The sequence below is a fragment of the Tympanuchus pallidicinctus genome, unplaced genomic scaffold (genome assembly GCF_026119805.1).
Source record: "Tympanuchus pallidicinctus isolate F22 unplaced genomic scaffold, pur_lepc_1.0 scaffold21, whole genome shotgun sequence".
Lineage (NCBI taxonomy): Eukaryota > Metazoa > Chordata > Aves > Galliformes > Phasianidae > Tympanuchus > Tympanuchus pallidicinctus.
The window spans coordinates 4,724,536-4,747,263 of record NW_026294733.1 but is presented as its reverse complement, the minus strand read 5'-3'; the positions used below and the strand labels follow the sequence as shown (position 1 = coordinate 4,747,263).

The 22,728-nt window shown below is 50.3% G+C and overlaps 1 protein-coding gene across 7 annotated transcripts in view; it reads left to right on the top strand.

Annotated features, from left to right (window-relative positions):
- Positions 1-1,936: 1,936 nt before the first annotated feature.
- SH3PXD2B (SH3 and PX domains 2B) overlaps positions 1,937-22,728 on the top strand; it is a 516,634-nt gene continuing 495,842 nt past the window's right edge. For 3 of the 7 annotated variants that reach the window (XR_008207296.1, XR_008207297.1, XM_052684999.1), the window contains exons 1-2: positions 1,937-2,101; positions 13,052-13,132. Coding sequence is in view for 3 of the 7 variants with exons in the window: in XM_052684999.1 (XP_052540959.1) it covers positions 2,030-2,101; positions 13,052-13,132 (153 nt within the window). In the remaining 4 variants the exon portion in view is untranslated. Of the gene's footprint in view, positions 2,102-12,613; positions 12,714-13,051; positions 13,133-14,111; positions 14,237-22,728 lie in introns of those variants that run through there. The other 4 variants (XM_052685000.1, XM_052685001.1, XM_052685002.1 and 1 more) reach the window with 4 other exon arrangements.

Sequence of the window (22,728 nt, the reverse complement as noted above, 5' to 3'; positions counted from 1 at the left end):
GGAGTGGGTTTGCACTGGAAGATACAGATAGCAAAACCTCCTGTAACAAACTGCCTGTTTCCTACGAGTGATTTACAGCCGATGTAGAGGAATGGCCATGACAGACTGCAGCATTCATTACGGGATACATCCAGAGAAGTCCAGAGAGGTGCTGGAAGTGGAAAGGCAGAAAAGCACCGTGTGCTCATGGATGCAGGTAGATCTGAGGTGCCATGAAAGCTTGTTCACACATTCCCCTTTTGCTTTCAGTCTCACACACCTCCACATGGAGATGTTGTAGCATTCAGGAACTGAAGTCAGCAGCAGAGGAATGCCTGAAGAGTCTGTGCACAGAATGGGGAGGTGAGAGCAAAGCTCTCCAGGCACAGCTCCGGCCACGTCTCTCTGGGCTGCTCAGGCTGATTTCCTTCTGAGGGTCACTGAGGGCTGATTGTTGTCTCTTGCAGCTTCTCACCAGCAGCTGCACGGCCAGCATGAAAGGTGGGGTAAGCCAGCATGCAGGGCACTGAAGGGCCTGACTTGTTCTGATGCTGAAAGCAGCAGAAACAGCTCACTGTACGCGTGGTTTCACACCACTGCTTACACTCACTGACATTCCCAGGCATGTGCAGAGTGATCCCAGGGTCCAATGAGTCCAAGGTGTGTAGGTCATGGCCACAGTGTCAATGTACAGATGGAGTGAGCAGCAGAGCTATCAGCCTGGCTGTGTTGTTTTCAGTGTGCGAGGGATGTCAGGTCACTCTGTTTGCTCCGTTAAATCAAATTAGCAGAATGCAGGAGGCCAGCTGTGCATGCAGATGACCAGCATGCCCAGCACCATCACTCTCTGCAGACACCTCTCATCCTGCAGTCATTGCTGAACACAGCAAAGTGGCACCCAAAGCAGAAGGGATAGCAGCAGATGTAGCATTTCTAACTCCACATCTCACTGAATTCCCCTCATCTTGCAGGTTAACATCTGTTGTCTGCACCTCCGTGGCTCTCTGTGGCAGCAACAGCAAAGTTAGCAGCACAAAAAAGCTACATTTAAGGAGCAGCCAAGGAGTGAGATGAGTTGTTTATGATTAAATTAAATTCATATGAAATTTAATGACCTGCCAGCGTGATGCTTGGGTAACTTTGTAATGTAATTAAAAGCCCATCGGGGAGGAGAGCTGTTGGTTATGCCACGCGTTGAGTCGCTGCTGGGAAGAAGCGGGTGATGGGTGGAGCAGCTGAGGAGCAGCGCTGGGTTGCCGTTTTGTCTTCTCCCCTGATGGAGTGGGCTGCTTCAGCCCCCAGCCCTGAAGGGTGTGGAGTTTCCAGGACAGTTCTGGAGATCTGACCATACCAACGCTCAACAAAACCTCTGTTTTCTACTTATTTACAAAATGCTGTAGGGATGCTGCTGTCAGTGCCCAAGCCAGCGCAGCTCGGGAGCAGTTGTGGCACACGAGTGCGGTCAAGGAGCCCGCCCCCAGGTTCCCTAAGCCAGAAAATACACATCAGCCGGGACCCTCGTCCACGGCACAACCACCCCCCGGGCAGGACGAGCAGCCGGGGCTGTGCCACCAGGAAGCCGGGCCGGCTCTCACACCGGCATCGCTTCGGGGAGCTGTAGAGCAGAAAAGGTGAAGAAGGAGGACGGCGCGGAGGGCTCGTACTGCCCCGCACAGCTTTTTCCGCACGCGCCGTTCGGAAAAGCACCGCTCGCGGGCCGACGCAACTTTTGTTTTCCCGGGCTGGTTGCACGGAGCCGCCCGGCGGCTTCCCGCGCCGCGCATTCACCGCTCACGACACCCCTCGATGTCGGGCCGCACACGCGCGGGCCGGGTGGCGCCGCTCGCCCCTTTAAGCGGATGGCGGCGGGGCCGCCCCTCTGGCTGGGATAGGCCGGGGCGGTGCGGGGCCGCCTCCCTCCCCCGGCAGCGGGCGGGCGGCTCGGCCGGGCTCGGCGCGGCGCTGCAGGCTCCGGTCCGGGCTGCGTGCGCCAGAGCCTCCCCCAGCGCCGCCGCTCCCCGCCGGGCCGCCGGGCCGCGAGGGCAGAGGCATGCCCAGGCGGAGCATCGCGGAGGTGAAGGTGCTGGACGTGCAGAAGCGGCGCATCCCCAACAAGCACTATGTGAGTGGCTCGGCTCCGCGCGGCTTTGCGCGGCTCTGCGAGCTCCGCCGCGCCCGGCCCGGCCCTGGGCAAACAAAGGCCGGGCGCTGCCGGTCCCCCCGGAGCTCTGGGCGGGCGTAGCAGCGCTGCCGGCTCTGTGCCGCTCCTCCCGGGGCGCCGCTATGCGGGACGCGGAACGATCTGCGGGATCTGCGGGCGGGGTAACGGGGGTGGGTTTGTTGGGAGCGTCCGCTCCCCGCAGTCGGCTCCGGGGCAGCGCTGAAAAGCGCATCCATCCGCCGCGTGGAGGGTGTGGGACCTGTTGGCTGCCCCGGTGTGAGGGGAACCCGGCTGCTGCCCTCCGTGCCCGGGGTGGTGCTGCTGTCCTCTGCCCAGCTGTGCTCTGTACCCCTTCTGTGAGGAGAGCGCGTTCCTGCACGCTCCAGGGCATCTTCTGAACCGCTGTGAGTTTGCCTCTTTCTCGAAGGGTTCAGGTTTTTTCTTTTTCTTTTTTTTTTTTTTTTTTTTTTTTCTGTTTAAATTTACTATTATTGTTTACACTTTGGTGTGCTTCCAGGCATCCACAGAGACTTTGTGGGGGAATCTTGGCAATAGCTGTAAAGCATAGACTGAAGTGTTCTCCCTGCTCGTTTCAGAGCAGGGTGACCCAGTGACACACAGTGCTCGCAGTGCTGCTGGGTTATGGAACACCGCGTTCCTCTGCTTATGTCAGGGGAGCTGGGCAGCCGCAGCCATGGGCTTTCTTGGAGTTCCCTTGAATGGTGTGTAGCAGTGAGCAATAGTCAGGGGAGAGCATTAAGGACAGGGTAAAGAGAGCTGATATCACTCCCCTTGCATCCAGGGGAGCGCCTTGGCTCTGCAGGGTGGCTGCTGCCTGCCAGCCCTTTGCCACCCCTTTCTCCTGTCCTGCTCTGTCAGCCCCAGCTCCAGCCGTGCCCCCTTCCTTCTGCATCTGTCCCAGAGTTAGTTACTCATGTTGGCTGGGCAGTGCATCAGATCCGGAGCACTGTGTGTGTGAGGCGGTTTGATGAGCTGCATGCAGTTGTGTTTGTGTTGGCAGAGCTGTTGCATCGCCCTCAGGTCCCGTAATGGGTGTGTTGGGGTCACCTAGGGGTGCTTCTCCCCTCGCCCTTCTGGGCCTTCCCCTACTTTGCTGGGGCTCCATGCAGCCCTTGGGCTCCTGCTGTCCCTCACACCCACGTTCCCGTTGCTGGGACGTGCAGCCTGAGCTCTGGGTGCAGTGTGCCACGGCACAGTGTGGGTAATCCCATCAGGCTGGAAAATGGGACGGCAGCACTTTAGAAAAGAGAGACATGTTGCTGGCTGGGCGACAGCTTCTAGGTCTGGATCCTGGGGATGAGGAGGCGACAGCAAAGCATTTACATGGAGCTCGTGGCAGTCAGCTGTGCAGCCAGGGTGCTCGGCCAGCTGCTGCCTGCTCTGCTGGCGGCTCAGTCCTCTGCCTCCAGCCTTCCCCTGTACTCATCTTGGACCCAAGTGCAGCCGCGTGAGCCAGCACGAGCTGAGCCTGGGGAGGGCAGGGAGGGGCAGGTAGTCTCCTGCCAAAGCAGTGCTAGAGTGAATGGAGCACTCGCTTTGCTGGAGGGGATTGATCAGAATAAGGCAGACTCACGAAGCCAGTTAATTGTATGGAATCAAATCCTTCTTTTTTTCTTTTTTTTCTTTCCCCTCCTCCTGCAAAGAGTCAGAGAGGAGGGGCAGCAAATCATGGCTGAGTCATCTCTTTAGGCTGTATCTGCTGGCAATCTGCACAATCTGCAAGCCCAAGTCGGCCACCAAGTGTATGTGCTAAGACTTTGCTCTCTTGAATCTGTTTTCTGGGCACGAATTCTTTGCGCTGTCCCTGGAGGCAGTGGCTCAAAGAGCCTTCCACTGCTCTCCATTGCCCCCGCTCTGCCTGACCTGCAGCTGACCTGGAACACTCCGGTCTGGCCTCTGCTCTTCATCCAACAGGCTTTTCTTTGCCACACAAAGGTGCTGTTGTGTCGGCTGTGTGAGGCTGCAGCAGAGAGCTGTGGAGTTCCAGTTTCCCAGAGAAGTGAGATCAAACCGCTGTTTCAAAGTTCTTGTTGATCCCTGCCGTGGGGCAGGGGCAAGAGGCTGGCTGTGCTCAGGCTTTGCCCATCATTTTGGTAATTGGGACAAGAAGTGTTGTGTAACCAAGACAAAAACTTGTGCTTTCACAGCTCTGGTTCGAAGCAGGACACGTTTCCCCAGGCTGGGGCAGGGGCTGGTTTAGGAATATTTGCGTCTTCTCAAAAAGTGATCACATGCCATTTTGGCACCGGGCAGCAGAGTTTCTCAGATTTTCCCAGTGCTGCTCTTCCATAAGCACAGCTCTGCTTCCAGCCCCATCTCAGCCTTTCACCCTCAAACGCCTCCGAGTTTTGCAGCCCCACTAGAGATGTCCCCATGTAACAGTTTCCAGGGACAGAGGCTGCACAGGGCCTCCATATTTCCATCCTTCCTAACCCTTTGTGGCCCATTCCCAGCTGGCTGCTTTTCTGGCTGGGAGGGGCTGGGGATGCTCAGATGGAGACAGAGCTGTGAGAAGCATCACTCCCTGGTGCTGGGCCTTTCCTTGCAGCGGAGGCTTGGTTGGGTGAGCACCCAGCAAGGTGCTTGGCAGCAATGGGGATGCCCACCGGGGTTAATGGCAGAGCCTGACACAGCCCAGTGCCTTCTCCACAGTGCTCAAAAGTGTCTTTGTGTGCTTCCCAATCCTAGTGTGAGAGTGCCAGCCTGGTGTGCTGCTGCCTCCCTGCTCTCATCCCTGCAGCCAGTCTTGTGCTCCTGGAAGGATGTTACTTCTGTGGTATTGGCATGGTGTGAGGCTGACATGTCTGCCTCCTGTTCTTGTCAAACCAGCTCAGATCATGCAAGCACAAGAGCTGGGAGGGAAAGGAGAGCCAGGCTTCCAAGTGGTAGGAGCCTCCAGTTTGCTCTGCCAGCCGCAAAATGGCTTCTCATCCTCCTGATCTGCTAACCCTGGTGTTTAAATTGCAGTTGTGCCATTTGCACCTTTAAGCTTTTTTAAATTGGACTGTAAGTGGAAGAAGGGGGCAGTTGGAGAAATGCTCCTAAGCAGGTGTGCATCGTAGGCTGAACTCTGTCAAGAGAAGAACTGAGCAACCATCAGAGCCCATTATTGGAGTGAAAGAATCATAGAATCCTTAGAGTTGGAAAGGACCTTTAAGGGTCATCTAGTCCAGCTCCCCTGCAACTTGCAGGACCATCCACAGCTTGATCAGATTGCTTAGAGCAAAGGGGCCCCCTTCTGTCAGGCAGCGGGCGGATGCGGTGACGTTTCCCTGCAGTCACAGTTGCAGTGATTACAGCTCATGTCTCGGTGCTCTGGTGCTCAGGAACACTGGCAGCGAGAGCTCTAGGTCAGTACTGCAGTGCATTTGTTTGAGAAGGCAAACTCTAAAAGCAAAGCTTAAAAATATTCATTCTGGGTGACAGGGTCCACTGACTGTCACTTCTATTGGCTGGCCAAGTCTCAAATTCTGATAAATGAATGTTTATTCAGAAAAGACCCAAAACAAAACCAGACTAAATTTTCCTTTAAAGGACTCCATGTGGGATCTTTTTATAGCTTTGTGTTTGTTATTCTCTAGTAGAAGTCCCCAAAATGTGGCTTCTGCTTACTGAATCTAGACCTTGGTCTGTTTTCTTGGAAGCTTCAGGAGCTTTCTTCTTAATACAGCCACATTTTGCATGTTTTGTGCCATGTGTTAATAACCATGCAATTGAATTGCATTCTGTCTCCAGTGCTGTTCACCAAGAATACCTCCTTAACTCATTTGATTCTAAGTGTCTGCTCCCCAGCACAGAACAAAATTGCATACACATTGGTTGGGAAAGAAAGAGCAGCAGGCTGCATGTTTTTGCTGGCTTTATTGGGCTATGCTTTTGCAGGTCTTCCTTTCCCAACCTCAGTGCACACGTAAATCGCTTTGAAAAAGGGAAATTTCAACCAAGTGTGCAGCAAACGTTGATGTTGCAAGCTCAGTTAATGAGATGGCAAACTTGAAACAAGGTGGTTCCACGTGTGTTTAACCACCTCATCGGGATCTGCAGGTGCCTTATCAAAGTAATTAATGGTGTTGGAATTTGGTGTCTAGATTGTAGAGTTGATAGGCATCTTAAAAGCAAGTTTGACTAAAACCACATTAAAAAAATCAGTGTTATAATTTTAATTGGGAAATTGAAAAGTGATAGTGGGTATCTTCTCTGCTCCTGTGCCCTGCAGTTAGGAGGCTGCGGTTTAATTTATTGCACAGCCAACCCCGTTGCTTGTCTGGAATTGTTTATTGAGTTTTGGAGAAGAATGCTCAGCTTGCGAGAGGAAGAGAGCTGGTGATCTACAGTCAGTTGTTCCTCTGTGCTTTATACGTGTAGAGCAGAAGATGTCTTCAGGAAAACTTGCATCCCATGGGCTTGTGTCACAGCCACTCAGTGCTGAGTTGGTCATTGGAACAGAGCTCCGAGGGGACCTGGCCCCACTGCACTGTGTGTGGCTGCTGTATTTTTCTCTCTTGTGAATCATACTGGTTGCTTGGATTAAAAAGAGATTGAGGGATGACTCTCCCCAGTGCGATGCTCTGTGCGGAGGGCAACCATATTGCTGGCATGGCTGGAATGTCCTGTGGGGAACCGGGGAGGCGGGAGGGTAAAACAAATGGCGTGAAATCCACACAGTGGCTATTAGCTAAGCTGGAAAAATGAAAATAGGCTGTAATGAAGCAAGGCTGAACCCAGAATGCCAGAGTCTCTTTGAAGAGTCTCTGAGCATCTGGCTGTGGCCCCGAGAGTTTGAGGGCTCTGCATCTTTGGTGTTGTTTTGCTGCTGTATCTCCTCCTGTTCTCTGTCAGCTGGCTTACGCTCTCCTGCTTGTGGCAGGCCAAGGGCAGCATGTTTGGAGCTGTAGATGGGGAGAGATTTGGACCCATCCTTGCACCTGCTGTTGCTTTGTTGCACAGTTTTGAAGAGCTGATCAGTCTCCCTCCACCCTCGCTTCTCGAGAGAGTTGAGGCTTTCAGGCAGCTCAGCCTTTGCAGATGAAACCAAACAGTCAAATGCAAAGTCCTTTATTTTCCTCCAATTCATGTTACTTAAGGCTGGAGAAAACCTTGAATGTCACAGTTCAGAGGAAGGGCCAAATCCTGCCTGGCAAGTGTCTGCCAAGGCCAGTGCAGATGGTGGAAAGCTGATGTGCAGTCCCTGCAGCGAGCCCCAGCCTTAGGGCCATCGCAGTCCTGCTTGGAGGTCTGTGACTTGATCCCTCACAGCTTTGCTTTGGAGGACATATCTGTTTTCTGGCTTTTTCACGTAGCAGTGGGAAATAGGAAACAAGTGCATCCATATGTTTGACCTTCAGTGTGACTCAAAGCAAACAAGCTGACATGCACGCTTTGTGATGGGAGCCAGTGCCATAACTGAGCAGGGGTTGGTGCATTGTCACTGGGGTCCCTGTGTCCTGCATGGCCATGCAGTTGTGCACAGCATTGTGCCCAGGTGACCTGTGCAACAGTGGGGCAGGACAAGCTGGTGTTGTTGTTGAGAAGGGTAGAGTGGAAGGGGTGACTCAGAGCTAGGGGATGTGGTTGGTCTATAATATGGCAGAACCTGGGTGTGTGGGCTTTGAATATTTGCTGTGACGGTGGGGATATTCCTGTCCTCATGCTGTCTGTGACATTACTTGCTTCTTCCATGTGCTCTGCTTTTCTGCTGCTTCCTTTCTCCTTGGCAAAATAGAGAAACCATGGTGGCATTTGGGATGTCCCACAGCTATTGCTTCTCTGTGCTGCTCCCAGTGCCATCTAAACCAGCAGGGCCCTTCTCCCAGCTGCCCCTGTCTGCAGAGCAGGGCTGACGTGGTCTCCAAGGATGGAGCTGTGGCTGGGGTTCCTCCTTCTCCCATCTCTGGTATCCGGGGCACAGCAGCCCTTGCTCCCCTCGGCAGCCCTGCACTCCTGCTGTGGGGAAGGCTGATGGAGAAGGGCCAAGCACAGCAGCTCCTCGCCAACAACTTTCTTTGTTTCCAGCCACCTCCCTCTCCCTTTTTTTTTTTTTTTTTTTTTTTTTTCCTCTCCTTTTTTCCTTTTACAATTTCCCACTCCCTTTTCTCTATTAAACTCTTTGTTATGGTTCATTCCCTCCAATGCTTTGGTTTCACAGCCCCTTTGAATTTCTCCTTGCAGCCAGGCTCTTGGCTCCCCATTGTTTCCCTACGTCTTGGGGTATGGGAGAGGGCGGGTGGAATAAAGAGACTGATCCTTTTTCCCCTCTGCTGGCAAAAGACGCTTGAAATCTGTGGAGTCTTCCACAGAGAGGTTTATTGTATGTAGTCTCTGTGGGCCCAAGACCACACAGGCTCAAACCCATTTAAAAGGGCTCTGCAGACAGCTCTGTCTGCTGGAGGCTGTTATGTCTGGCTGTGCCCTTGGAGCTCTGTGGACGGATGCTGATGCCCACTAGTGATGGGTGCACAGAGCTGGGTGTCCCAGAGCCCGTGGAAGTGTCTTTCCAGTTTGCTGCTGTTCACGTGCCTCTGGCTGGCATGGACATCAGAGAGCCATGGACCATGTTGTGGAGCTGGCATGATGCTGCCCCTCAAAGCCATTTTTTTGGGCCTTTCCATGTGCCCCCACAGCCAGGACATTCTTTAGGTCTCCTTGGGGAAGCTGTGGGAGGAGGTAGGCTGCAGCCCTGGGCTTTCCTGCAGCTGCTCTCAGGCTTTTCCACGAACTTAAGCAGTCCAGGCTGATTCCTGGTTGTGCTCTGTGCGTGTCCTTAGTGTGTTTACATAGGGAGTTCAGAAATGATTATTCTAGGAGGTCACACGGCCTTGTGTTTCAAGAACAGGGAACTATTTTTGTGTATTTGTTTTTTGTATCTGTTCTTAATCCCGTTGCTTCAAGTCAGCCTCTCGAACCACCCGCTCTCTGCAGCCCTGCTTGGGATAGTTTGCCTCTTGGAAAGGTGTGAAACTGAGGGCCTGAGAAGGCTTCAGAGTGCTCAGGCACTTCTTGCTATGAAACTCACCAGAAACCACTGCTATCTGCAGCACTGAGGCTCTTTATGAGTTAGGGAGAGCGCTGTCATGCTGGCCCTGCTGGCTGCCCTTCCCAGGAGGGACATCCCACCACAGTCTGCTCCATAGGAAGGATGGATCTCCCTCACAGAGCCAGGGAAGCATTCGCCAGCTGCCAGCACGTTTCCCCTGCAGTTGCCAGAGCCCTTGCTGCCACGATGGCTGACGGGCGGCTTTTGTTGACAGCTCTGTTACGGTTGGCCAGGTGCCATTTGCATTGCTTTTAGCAACCTGCCACTTCTGACAGTTCCCGTATGAAGGATTTCAGTCCCACTTTCCACTGGCTCGGTCTCCCTCTGAGTTGTATCTCAAGGAAGACTGGAGTGGGGGGAGAGGCGGTGGGGACCAAGCAGGACAGTCTGGGAGAGCTGAAGTATCATTTTTCCACCTTTATAATTCCCATTTAAGGTGCTCAATTTCAAACACAACCAAGAAGAATCTGAGAAGATTGGGTTCCTGATGGTAAACTCCTTAATCGGTAATTTTTAAATAGTTGACATACAGCCAATTACTTGTAACGTAGTGCTCTGCAGGAAGTCTGGAGAGCCAAAGCACCGTGGTGTCTGTCGGAGTTCAGCTTTCTACATCTGTTGGTTTCCATTCTCTGAAGGTTTTGTTCCACGCCATCCCTCCAAGGGATGGGAGCAGATGGTGTGCTTTGTGTTAATGTGAAGTGCTTCTCTCCTCCGGTGCTGAACAAGACCCACCTGCATCTCTGAGGCTGTCTCTGGTCTCCCTTCCACCCATGGGAGGCCCTGTGCAGGTATAGCGGGCTCATTTCCTTACTTTGGTGGTGGATGTGGCTGTGATGGAGTTACCCATCCAAATGCTCCTGTTGAAGCCTAAAGTTCAGGTTTGTGGGGGTGGCCTCATGCTTAGGTTTTTCAGAATATGGTGTGTGAGTGACCCTGAAAACTCCACACCCTTCCTCTGTGCCATGCTGCAGTCGGACAAATGCTGTCAATTGCATTTCAGCAGTTTCTGAAGCAGGGGCAGGAATTCCAGCACCGCTCCCGTGACCTGTGGCTGCAGTTCAGTGGGAGGTTTCAGTCCCAGTGATTTCTGCCTGTCCCAAAGTGCAGCCCCGTGCCCTCAGCCATCCAGCCTGGTTCCATAAGATGTCTGTGAGTTGGAGCGTGGCAAGGGATGGGGGCTCTCAGGGTGGAGCAGAGTGAGGTTTCCTTTCCTGTCAGAGGGCAGCTGTTGGTTCCCAGGTTTCACAGAGTCAGCTAGATCCCCTCCACCGTGCAGAAACCACCGCTGGCCCGGGCAGGCCTGTAAATATTTAGATAGCATTGCCTGTTGGTTTTGGCCACAGCCCAACCCAAGCGCTGGGGTTGCGGCCCCCTCCTAGGCCTGGCTGCCCACCATCTGCTGGGCTCTCCCACCCCTGATGGAGCAGGGCCTCCCTGCCAGCGGAGCGGAGCTGCAGAAAAGCCATGAAATAACAGTTTCCATGTGCCCTCAGCTGCACAGCTGGGCCTGGAAAAAGCCTGTCCTTGGGGCAGCCTTTTAGGGAGCGAGCTGCTCAGTGCCGCACCTGTGATTGCAAGGACAAAATGGAGTTTGGGGCTGCTGCTGCCCGGGCAGGCGTTGTGCCTGGCACAGAGGACAAGGTGTAGTGCTAGGCCAGGAGGGGAAGAGCAGCCTGAGCACCATGCTTTCCACTTGGTCTGTATCACTGAAGGAAGCACCTGAGGAAGGGATGCATGGGTGTCTGTGGGAGCCCTAAAATGCTCATCCTTGTAAAAGGCTTGGTGGAGTGGCCAACTGCACCATTCACCCCTTTTGAAATTTGCAATTTTCTTGCTAATTAAGGAACACCTGAGCTTTGTCTGGTGTTTTCTTCTGTTTTTTTTCTTTTTTTTTTTTTTTTTTTGTATTGCCCTCAGAGCATCACAGATGAGAATTGTCAAAGATCTGTGGCATCTTTAGCCAGCAGGTGGGAGGGGGCTGTTGGGGTTAAGGACAAGGGATAGTCGGAAGGAAAGAGGAAGTCAGCTTTGCAAAGGCAGTGCTTTTATGGATGTTGAGGAGTTCTCTTTTCTGCGGGTTTCTTCATCTCTTCTCCATAGATGAGGAGATATCCCTAGGGACCTCTCAGCTGTTTAAATGGGATGAGCAAGAAACCATTATCCAGACTCCAGGGAGATCTGCATTCCAGCAAAATAGGAACGAGCTCATCAGCTGGGAGAAGTGCCCCTTCTCTCCATTAGAAGGGTGTAATAAAGCTCGGTGTGCCCACAAATCTCAGGGCTTTATGACTCTTCTGAGCATTGAATTCATTTTAGCTTGAGCAAATCCACATCCTGATTAAAATCCCAGTCTAATAAACTGTTGACTCCAAATAAAGGCAGGATAGGAATAAACAATGAAGAAAAGTTGGCTCTTCCCTCTGCCCCAGTGGAAGGCGTTCTCCAGGCAGGCAGCCAGTGGTGATATAACCCTGTGGAGTGCTGCAGACTGGTAAGGAACCTGGGATATCAGCTGAGCTTCCAACCAAAATGAGCTCATGCTGGCCTGCTGGCAAGTCCTGGAGTAAAGGGTAAAGGCAGCTTGGATGATGCTTAGCATGAAATTAACGCTCGGTTTGCTGATGGTATGAAGTCATGAATGTTATGAAGTTATTAATTTGTTTAGTAAGCACTTGCTTCATATCACTGCTTCCTTCTCTGTCTTAGTTTGGAATTGATTCCACCAGGAAGTTTGTGGTTCCTTGGGAGTCCCCTCACCTGGGTAGCTTGTGCTGCATCAGAAGAGAAGAGATGTGAGAAGAGATTTCTAGTGGAGTTTTAGTTTGTCATTCAAGTAGGTTTGATTAGCTCTAAGTGTTCAGTGTTGTGGTGTCTATGCAGGCCTTCTGGTATTTGAGGTTGGCTATTGGACTGGGCTATTGGTCACATTCCAGCATTGAGAAAAACACGCATCTCTGTGGGAATTGTTTTGAAACTCTTAAGAGATTGTGTTTTAAGCACCGAAACATCACCCTTCTATGAGCCTTCACTCTTGGTTGTATTAGTCTGAAGTTCCTGCCTGGTCCCTTTGCCTGGGCTTCTAAATGGTTTATTCCTGTGTCACTGAGTTGATATTTCTTTGGAATTTCTTTGGAACTAAGTGAGACGTGAGAGTAGAAAGAAGAAATGAACGTGCCCTTGTTCTGCTTACTCAATCTGTTATCAATTAGTGAAGGCTTAGGTTTGCAACACTTGAGAGTTATGTTGGCATCTCACCAAGGGTCATCTCTGGTTTCTGCCAATAACAGGCAAGGACGTTAAATAATTGCCCAATTCTGTTATTTACTTGTTATCTTTCATGGAAGAATAGTACAACTGGGGTGTTTTCTTCTTTCTCTCCCCTCTCATTGATCACCAGTGAAAGCCTGATTACATGGTCTGTGAATAACTGAGGATTGTGAGGATTAGTTGTATAGCATTTCGCGTAACAGGAGGGTAATTTGCACCCCAGCAGGCTTCAGAAAACAGAACCTCAAGGTGACAGCAAAGCTGTTTATGGAAAACCAGATGGAGTTTTGAACTGTGTAGGCTCAAGTTCTCCTCACAAGTCTCTTTCTGGGGTGCAGAATTTGTTATGTACCTGTAGCTGGGGGTAGGGAGCTGTCTTAATTTCCAGCTTGGAATAAGCATCTTGCAGTCAGCTAAGCCGCAGCAGTGGAGTTTAGTAATTTAAGCTTGTTTATTTCCTAGTGTTGCTGTAACTACTTTAAGTGCTCCCATGCACTCCCTGGTTGATGCTCAGCCATTTTGCAGCCATTGGAGCGTCATGGGTTATTCTGTCACTTGTATCTGATTTCTTCCTTTGTTCCTTACAGGTGTACATTATCAAAGTCACGTGGTCCAATGGGTCCACAGAAGTCATCTACCGACGGTACAGCAAGTTCTTCGACCTACAGGTAAGCGTTTCTCCAGTTCTTGTGTTTTTTGACTTCAGAGGGTTGAAAGACCTGGTAAATGGAGGAGCGTGGTTTGCTTTGTGCTAGAGGTAAGCATTCCTTTTGTAATCTACCGGAAAATGTTTAGATTTGAGGGAATTTAAGCACAGCTTTGGACATCCTTGGGAAAGCAAGAACAAAGCAACCTCAAAACCTGCACTCAGTGCCATTTGCAGTGCAGTGTGGGGATTTTGTGTGTTAAAGTTAATCTCTCGCTCCATAAGCTGAAAGTGCGTAAGGGGTCATAGGGTGTTTGAGTTTCTCCAGCTGAAATCAATGCAAGTGGTGGTGGGGTTTTTGTTTGTTTGTTTGGGGAGGTGGTGTTACAGCTCATCCATTCCTGTGGAGCTAATTCTGTGCCTTTCCCAAGTGCTAGCACACCAAAATGGAGCTGCTGCTGGGAATCACTGGTTCCCAGCATTTTAGGGAGCAGATGATGGGAAGCTCCCTTTAACCAGCACTCAGTGGATTCACTGCCAGCCCAGAGTGCAGCAGGTGGCAGCTACTTTAGCAATTACCTCCTGGTGTGGAGTTGAGTGGGGAGCTGGGAGGAAGGTGGGGAAGGAATGGAGGCTGGAAAGGCAATCTGGGACACTGGATTGCAAAAAATCTGAGCCAGTGCTCTGGGTGAGCAAGCAATGGGTGTTCTCCACCTCCTCCTTGTACTGTGGAGATGAGCCAAGGGGTCTGTCTGAGCTTTGTGAGCCAAAACATAAACTGAGCTGCTGGAACAGGCTCTGTACAGATGCAAAAAGAAAATGCACAAAGTGATCTATGGACCTGCCAGAGAGCTCACTGGCACATCCCTCTCGTGTGGGACTGGGAGGGAAGCTGAGCACCCTTCAGCTTCCTGCGTGTGTAAAGCTGCATACATCTCTATGCTTTATTTCAGTGGTTGCTGTGCTTGCCTGGGAAAGTGGATACCTCTCTTTAAACTGATGGGGTTTGAATGCATCCTGACACAAACAGGCTGCTAAAATAACAGCACATCTGGGCCTGCCTAGCAAAGCAAACCCTGAGGAATGTGAATGGCTTTAGTAGGTTCTGCTGGTCAGATGGCTTCAGGTCAGCTTGGAAAGCCTTTTTTAGGCTTGGGAGTGCTGGTGGGTTTCTGTGAGATGACTGCTCCCATGCACAGTGCCCTGCTTCTGTGCAGCAAGGCTCTTACAGAGCCATGAGCATGGTCATAGGGATGTCCATAGTGAGAGCCCCAGTCACCCTTCTGTGCCCGTGCTGTTGGTTCACAAGTTATGTCACACAAAGGCAAGGTGGGCAGTGTTGTGGGTTACCACTGGTGCAGGGAAGGGTTAAGCTGTGAGCAGCTGCTGGAGTAACCAAGGAAATATGAAAATAAATAAACAGAGAACAGCTGTTGGGCAGTGGCCAGGGCTGGAAGGAAATGGAACTCAGCTCTTCCTTGTCTTCAGGATCTCATCTTCTTTGCTGGTGCCCTAAGGTGGTAGCCAAACTCAGGATGTCCTCTGTTGCAAGAGGGACAGAACGTTGGGGTTTGTGTCTGCCGAGGCAGTGCCTGCCTCTAGCTGTGCTCTTACCCAGGTGTTGCATGGTGTGCCCTGAGGCAACTCTAGAGGAAGAAATGCTTTATATATAGTGTGATACATTTGGGAAAGTTCAAGCCAAACCTTCCCCTCCCCTGCTGCCTCAGCATTTTCTTGCAAAAAAAAAAAAAAATAACCACTCCTTTCTGGCTTTGTTGGAAGAATGAATGAAATTGTGGTTTTTCCCTTCCTTCCCTGTTATCACACATGCTTCCTGGTGTACTTACTTTAAACTTGTGGTGCAGTACAGTGGAAATTGGATTGAAAGGAGAGAAGTGAAACAGATCCTCTTAGCGCAGTGGAAAAAAAATTGCTCTAGGTAGGCTTGGTAGCAGTGACTGCTGCAGTTGCTGGAGGCCTTTATTGAATGACTGTTTTATGATTCTATGCCAATTTTAGCTCTTTGGGCAGAAATTTTCCATGCTGGAAATTATTCATGCTGCTGGTTATTAGGTTAAAAAAGGAAAAACAGCAACGCAAAAGAAGTAATTGGCTAAAAGGGTTTGGTTGCCTCTGAAAACATAGAAAGAAGGGAAGAGTTTTGCTGTGTCCAATCCTGATGATCTTGGTGCACTGGAGGAATAATTGGAAACTAGAGTCCCAGCTGATCCCTGCATCAAAAATCTGTCTTTGGGGCTGTCCAGGCTTACTCATAGTCACAGCTCTGAGAAATCTGGGTAGAGAGATTTCTTAATTTAATAGCTGTGTTCCCAGTGATCTTGGCTGCACTTTCCAGGCTCCAACCAGAAGCTGAGCAAAGGTTTATGTTGTTTTCTCCAGTAGCAGCTCTGGCTGCATTGGGTGAATGTTGGTGCACCCTATCACAGATAGTGAGCCTCTTGTCATCCAAGCAGGGATGGGGAGGAGATGTTCTTGGGTGTCAAAATGAGGACAGTGGGACCTGCGAGGGGGCTGGATGGGATGCTGGTGTTTCAGAGCAGCCCCAGAATCGTTCCATGAGTGCTTGGGGATTTTCTCCTGGTATTTCCCTGGTGGGCTTGCTGCTGAATCATTTGTCACCTTCCATTGTGGCCAAACAATTGTTTTAGGAGCTGGGCCAAGTAAAACACATGCATGCTTACTACTGACAGCCTTGCTGGCTGTCCTGCTCCCACTGCAACCAGTGGCACTGTTCTGTGTCCTTCTGCTTTGTGAGATGAGGGTAAAAGGCCCCTGTTGTGCTTGGGACAGCAAACAGAAATGTCCCCAGATGCTGAGCGCTGCACAACGTGTCCCTTGTGGCTCTTATGAGGGTGGCCAGTTCTGTGATGATGGAAAGCCATGGAAGTTCAGTATTAGCTGTGTGTAAGGTTGCAGAATAAACTAAAGAAGCAAATGCAGTAATAAAATAAATAGGTTAATATCTCAACAATAAATACCTTGCTGGCTAATTAGTGTAATGTGTCACGCCATGGCCTTGGGCAGCGCCAGGCAGTGAAATTGGGAATGTTTAAACTGAGTAATACCTCCCTCCTCCTATTTACTATTATTTGCAGGAGGAAACCAAGGCATTCAGTTAATGCTCCAGTATTTTTCTGCTCTCTGTGGATCTCTGGGTTCCTACCCTGTCTCCTCCTTGTTTTCTCCATAAATGTTATGCATCACACAGCAATTTATGTAACAACAATGTTTTAGGGATGAAAACAAAACCAAAACAGATAACCCTACCTGAATTTATAATTCTAGAATTTCAAACCTCAAGGTAACTGTGTGATTGCAGTAAATTTGTAACTTGGGATGCTAACCTCAGTTATGCATGGGTCTCTTGGCTGAAGGAGTTCTTTCCTTCGGACAGGATCAAGGCTCTTTTGAAATGCGTGATATGCCAGATGTGAGCTATTAGGAGCAGATGAATGCTGTTCCTAAGAAATAAAGCAATGAGATTGTTGCTTTCAAGAATGCCAGTTGTGTTCTGGACGCTAATTGAGCCTGGCAGGTACGTTGGAAACTTTGGCTGGCATGGAAACTGGTAATTGAATCCTTGACGCGCTGTCTCTGGTAGACAATGATCAAATGTGAAGTTCTGTTGTGCCACAGAGGTGCTCCCAGCACTGCCCATGAGCAAGGAGCAGGCTGTGACCGTGGGACCCCAATGGGTCACATTGGATGCATTGCCCTGGAGGCGTTTAGCAAACCTTTGGAAAGGATCCTCTTGAAACCATTGTCTGGACTGACTGTATTGGTTAGCTTTGGTGGCTTGCATTTTGTGTTTTCTGTGGAAACCCAAAGAAAGAAACACTTTTTCCACTATTTTGTAATTATGAGCTCATCAGCCGCAGTGGTAGTCATTTCAGGTCCTCATGTGATCAAGAGCCACCTTGTCTTGCTACACTCATGATGTGCCCTTATGTCCAAACTTAACCTTTCAATACCAGTCATGCTCTCACCAGCAGCTGCTTGTGCTCCCTGAGTCCCTTCAGCCCTGTTGCCTTTTGCATGTTGGACAACAGAATGGATGTTCCTGCACTTGCGAGTGGATCCAGCGCATTAGGAAGCGGGTACCAAACCTTCCCTTCCAGCAGGCTTTGCTATTCACACCACGGCCTGCTATCTCACCACCAAGGCAGAAGCTTCTCCTTTGGCATGTTGCAGCAAGCCCTTACACATCAAACTGTACAGGGTACCCTCCCTGGGCACAGGTTGTTGCCCCTTGCAGTCAGAAACTGTTCCTCCACTCCTATTCCCTAATGAAGGCTGAAGGAAGAGAGGGCAATGCCTTGTGGTTGCTTCTCTGCACAAAGGTTTAATTGTGAGCCAAGGGAAGGAGACGTGACATAGTCTGGAGTAAATGTGCTTGCTGCATGGTTCAGAGGCAGACAAAAAGAGAATGTTAAGTGTACTTAAAAATATGGCTCTGGCTCTCGCACGCTGCATGCACATCCAGCGTGTTTTCCAGTCCTCTGGTCCGTCCATATGTTTAACAAATCCTTCAGGTTCTTAGCTGGAAACTTTCAGCCTTGACCCACCTGGAGCTATGTCATCTTGGAGAGAGTCCTGCATCCTTCGTGCCAACAGCTTTGTGTGTGAGAGGGGAAAAAAAAACACAGGCTGTTGAAGTGGTGCCTACTTCTATGAGAAAATTGGCAAAAGGCAATGGTGCGTGCATGTCATCTCTACATGAAAGGCAGATTAGTTGTTCTATGGGGTTTTTCACCTGCTGTGCACGTGCAGCAAAGACAGAGTGGGGGAAAAGTCTAAATCACCACGATTCTGACTGCTTTAAAATAAAATGTTACATGGAAATGTGCTCAGAAGATGCTGGCTGGCACAGAGGTGAATTGTTCTTGTCAGCCTGTTGGCCTGAATAAAAGAAAATCCATTGAGTAAATTCAAATAAGCCTGGCACCTTGCTTCCAGCACTGTGAGATGCACCAATGTGGGGTACAGACCCCCCAGCAGCCTTCCTCTGCTTCTCCTCTTCCTGGGGCTGCATCCCACAGCAGAGCGGGGTGTGTTATCTTCCTTCTCCAGACGTAGGAAAACCAGGGCTGGGAATGCAGAACAGTTTTTCCCCACCATCGCCAGGCTCCTCAGGTGTAGCACAGCCTGCTCTCTGCTTGTACCTCACGCCTGCTCTGTGCTGGCAGTGCTGTTTGTGTTGGTCTCTCTGATGCTAAGCCCCTAAGGCAGTGCAGGCACTCTGCTGCTGAAAGATGGATGTCTTTTTGTGTCCAGGGATTGTAAACAGGACTCTTTCGATAGCTATTTCATAACATGGATCTTATTTCAACACTTTGGGAATTTCCTTTTTCTAAGGTTTGCAGAGTTCAGTGGAATTCTGTGCTGTTGTGTGTGTGTGTGCAGCAACTGCACGCAGCCACGAAAATAAACCAGCAGGATCTCTCCCTCAGACAGCTGCTTTGTGAAAGACAGGCACTTGCGTGACCAAAGATGAGAAAAAGCCCACAGCTTCCTATGGTGAGGTTCCTGTGCAAAGCGCCAGCAAGGCTCTCTCCTTTGTTCCTCTGCATCCAGACTTTGCCAGGAGCCATGAGCTTATGCACCACGTGTAGGAGTACAGAAGAGGTGAACTGTTGTAAGCTGACTCGAAAAGAAGAAACAATTTCTATTAAGAAAAGATGATCGCTGTCTTTGTAGAAGCAGCAGCCTGGATTTTTCCAGCAGCACATCAAAGATCTTACTCATTCTCTCTCTTTCCCTCCACAAAGAACACGTACAGCCCCGTGCACTTCAGCCTAGTTAAAAGTTGGCTCCCTTCATCCTTTTCTCTCCAAACGTCTCCCATTTATAGCTTTCCAGCGTTTGGTAGCGGGTAGCCAGCACATTCCCCGTGCGTGTCAGCGCCAAGGCAGGTCAGTTGAGTTATAATTGGCTCTTGCTGGCAATCTGACTAGCTGCTAAATTCTTTACCTGGCAGCTGAGCAGGGCTTTGAGCTGCTGAGAGCTGTGCCTGATGCTGGGATGCTGCAGTCTTTCCTTCCAGGGCTCCTCTCACCTCCTGATCTCATCGCTCCCAGCTGTGCTGAGTTCATCTTCTCAGCTTCACCCCCTGGAGCTGCCAGAGGGCCCTGTGGTCCACCTTCATTCAGTTTTCTTGGCACCTGCCTGCGGAAACAGGACAGGGAAGGGATGGCACTCAGCTACGCATCACTCCATGGGTGTGCTGCCACCCGTGCAGGGAGGAGGCCCCGAGGTGGGGTGGCTAAAGCTCTCTTGGATGATCTAGAGGCCAAGCTAAGTTCTCTGGATGGTGATCCGATGTGTTTTTATTTGGTGCTGTTTTCAGTAAGGTGATGTTTAAAGGTTGTCCTGTAATATGAAGAGATGGGCTACACCTCTCTTTCCACCAGCCTGAAGGGCTGAACTTGTCTCCTTCAGCTTTCTGGAGGGAAGACCTTGCAATTGGTATCATGCAAAGCAGCTCTGGGTCTGAAGCATATTGTTGATAAGTACTACTGATACTTCTGGGGAGAGAGGAGATTGGTGCAAAGAGTCTGTGCCTGCTGAATTCTTAGTGAGATGGCTGGGAGCCATGCGCATTGCTGAATGTGTGTGATGCAGTAAAGGGCACACAGCAGTTTGGAAGTCCCACTGTGAACCAAGGTATGGATCTCTGGAATGATCCTTGCAGGGTCCTGATGGAGCCTGGGGATAAATGAGGATTTTAACTGCCTGCTCTCCCTTTCCATGCTGTGATCCATCTTAGAAATGATGCTCCTCTCCTTTTACTTCCTTTGCACACCTTTTCCCTTCACCTCTGACTTCTCGTCCCCATCTCTGGGACTAAGCACGGACATTTCCTAGGTATGTGGCACTCTGGAGGATAGCAGCAAAGAATAAAGCAGGTCTGTGCCAGCCTGGCTGTTCCATTGGGTGGGGGAGGATGTGTGTGCAGGATCTGCCCTTCCTCTGGTTCATGCTTTCTTTCTGCTATGCTGGGATAATGTCTTTGAGGCCTTTGCAACAGTGGTGAGTCACTGAGCAGTGAATTACAAATGATATTTATGGCTATCTTTACCTGAAAGCATGGCATTATAGATTAGGTTTGGTAAATGTAATTAAGGTTGGTGGATTTCTTGTTTTAATACTACTTTTGGTAGAAACTTTAAGTTTGGGCAAGAAATAGCTATCATTCAGATGTCCAATGCTTTTCCAGTGTTGGTACCATCGTACATTAGCCAGGTGAGGCATGTTCTGATGCATACAACAATTCTTTGTGCTCCTGTTTTCTCTGCAAGCTGCGTTGGCTAATCACTGGCCATCAGCCAGCACCCAACCTGCTGGAAACTGAAGGTATTTTGTCATAACATGCTTTGTGAAATGCTCCCTTCACAGAGCAGTTGTAGGACAGAGGCGATGCTCTCTAAGGCTGATGGATCTCAGTGCAGCATCACTTGAAGGTGGAGAACCTCCCCACCTGCAGAGCTGCCCACATCCCCGTGGGCTTGGGACGGCTCTGAGGGCCAGGAATGAGGAAGAGGATGGAGGAGGTGAGACCTCTCCCTGTGTTTTGCTGCAGGCAGAAGTTCACTTGGTTCAACTGTGTTGTGCAACTCCAGCTTGTCTGAGGCACTGGCGTCCTGAGGGCTTTGGCCAAGGCTTTCAGCCTCACAAAATACAGCTGTCATTTATCTCAGAGTGTTTCTAGCATTAAAAAAAATGAAGGAAATACCACTTTTTAGGAAGCTTAATTTGTGGGTCTGCCTTTTGCTCTGAGAAACTGTGTGTTGGCCATGCCCCTTCTCCTGGCTCCAACTACTGAGCCTGGTGGTGGAGACACAAAATCTTGGAGTTCACACCCAGTCTCGTCAAGCAGAAATCTGCAATCCACGTCTCTTCATGGCTGCCGTGCGTGATGGAAATAACTGGTGAAACATGCAAGAGGTCTTTGTGCCATACCACACAGTATGCCAAGCGAGCTGGGCAACTGGCTGCAAAACCATCCCATTTCCTTGTCCTGGGTTGGGAGGAAAGTTGGTGTTAAAATTTCAGCAAAGAAAGAAACTTGGGTCAGTACATGTAAGACATTTTCTTGTTTTGAATTTAAAATCAGGTAATAGCTTCTATTAAATGTTGCTATTAACTGTTAATTTAAAAGATAGCCTTATTATTGATGAATCACAATGTAAAATTCCTTTTAATTTTTGTGGCTAGATTCTGCTATTTAAATTGCAGTGTTAACTGAAATGGATACCCGTCAGCATTTTCTAGCTCCCCACCTCTCATCCTGCGGAGCTCTGAGGCCTCTGCCTTCAGTTGGAATCTTCCCTCCTGCCAACAGTGCCTTCTCTGTGCCCCCAAACTGTGGTGATTCTTACAGGCAGTGGGTTCAGGCAGAGGCTTTCCAGTTTTTCAGAATCTCTGGTCAGGCGATGCTTAGAGAGGAGCTCTGACAATCCCCAAATTTGGGTACTGTTAGGGTTTGTGTTCCTTTAGGGGTTTAGTTGTGCTGACAATTCTTGGCATTGCTTTCTCTTCCCCTATTGCTGCTGGGTCCTAGAAAAGCAGATGCAGTTCCAGCTATATGGTTTGTGTGTACTCTGTGTGTGTGTGTGTGTGTGTGTGTGTGTAATCTACGCTCTCACAAGCACAAAGCACTGGGGCTTCTGCCTGCTGCAGGCTATGTGCTCACAGGCCCCAGCACCCTGGAAGGGAACAAGTATCCCAGGTCAGAGATGCTCTCCATGTCCCCTGCAGAGGCAGTGCTCTGTGTGCTCTTGAGGCTTCCCGATACCCCGCTCCCTGTTAAGTGCATCAGCTCCTCGGTGAGCTGCGAGGCCGCTCTCCCCCACCAGCTATCATTTAACAGCAGCACTCTGGTTTTGCAATAAGCAGAGCTTCTTGGCGAGCTCCGGCCCTCTGGCAAGGGCTGTCTGGACTCCGAAGCCCCGAAGCGCGTGTGTGTGCGCTGGCTGCTGAGGCTTCCTGCCGAGCTCGGGTTTTGGGCACCGCTGAATTTGGCACCTTTAATGCCCTTTTCTGTAAACAGAGCAGTACAAGGCAGCCTGTGGTGCTCATAGCCACCCAGCCCGGCGCCCCGTGCTCCCCAGGAGAAATGTTGGTGGTGGATAGAGGGGGTGGAGAGCAGCAAGGTCGTGCAAAGGCATATGTGGTTAATATGGAAACTTTGGGTTTTGGCAGCTAGACTTAAAGGGTTTGTCTTATCTTGTTTTCCTGTCCCATCTGTGTAATAGTGGCCCTGGCTCCCATGGAGCTGCTGGTGACAGACATCTCCATGAGCCCAATGAGGATGAAATCTTTCCTTGCATGGACAGAAAACAGCTCCTCACAAGCTTCTGCTGATTGTGCTTGCTCAGCTGGAAAATGGGGTATGTGTTTAGGGAAGAAGCAGCAGGGAAAATAGCTGGTTAGGAAGAAGTCTGATGCAACAGAAAGGTCATGAGGCTTCTGTTTCTGACCAGCAGTGCTCTCCCAAGTGATCGGACTGCAGCTTTGGCAGCTCTGCCTGTAGCTCAAATGCCACCTCCTTTGTCTTATCACGTTTGGGCCTGCCACGAGTATAAAGCTGCATTAATT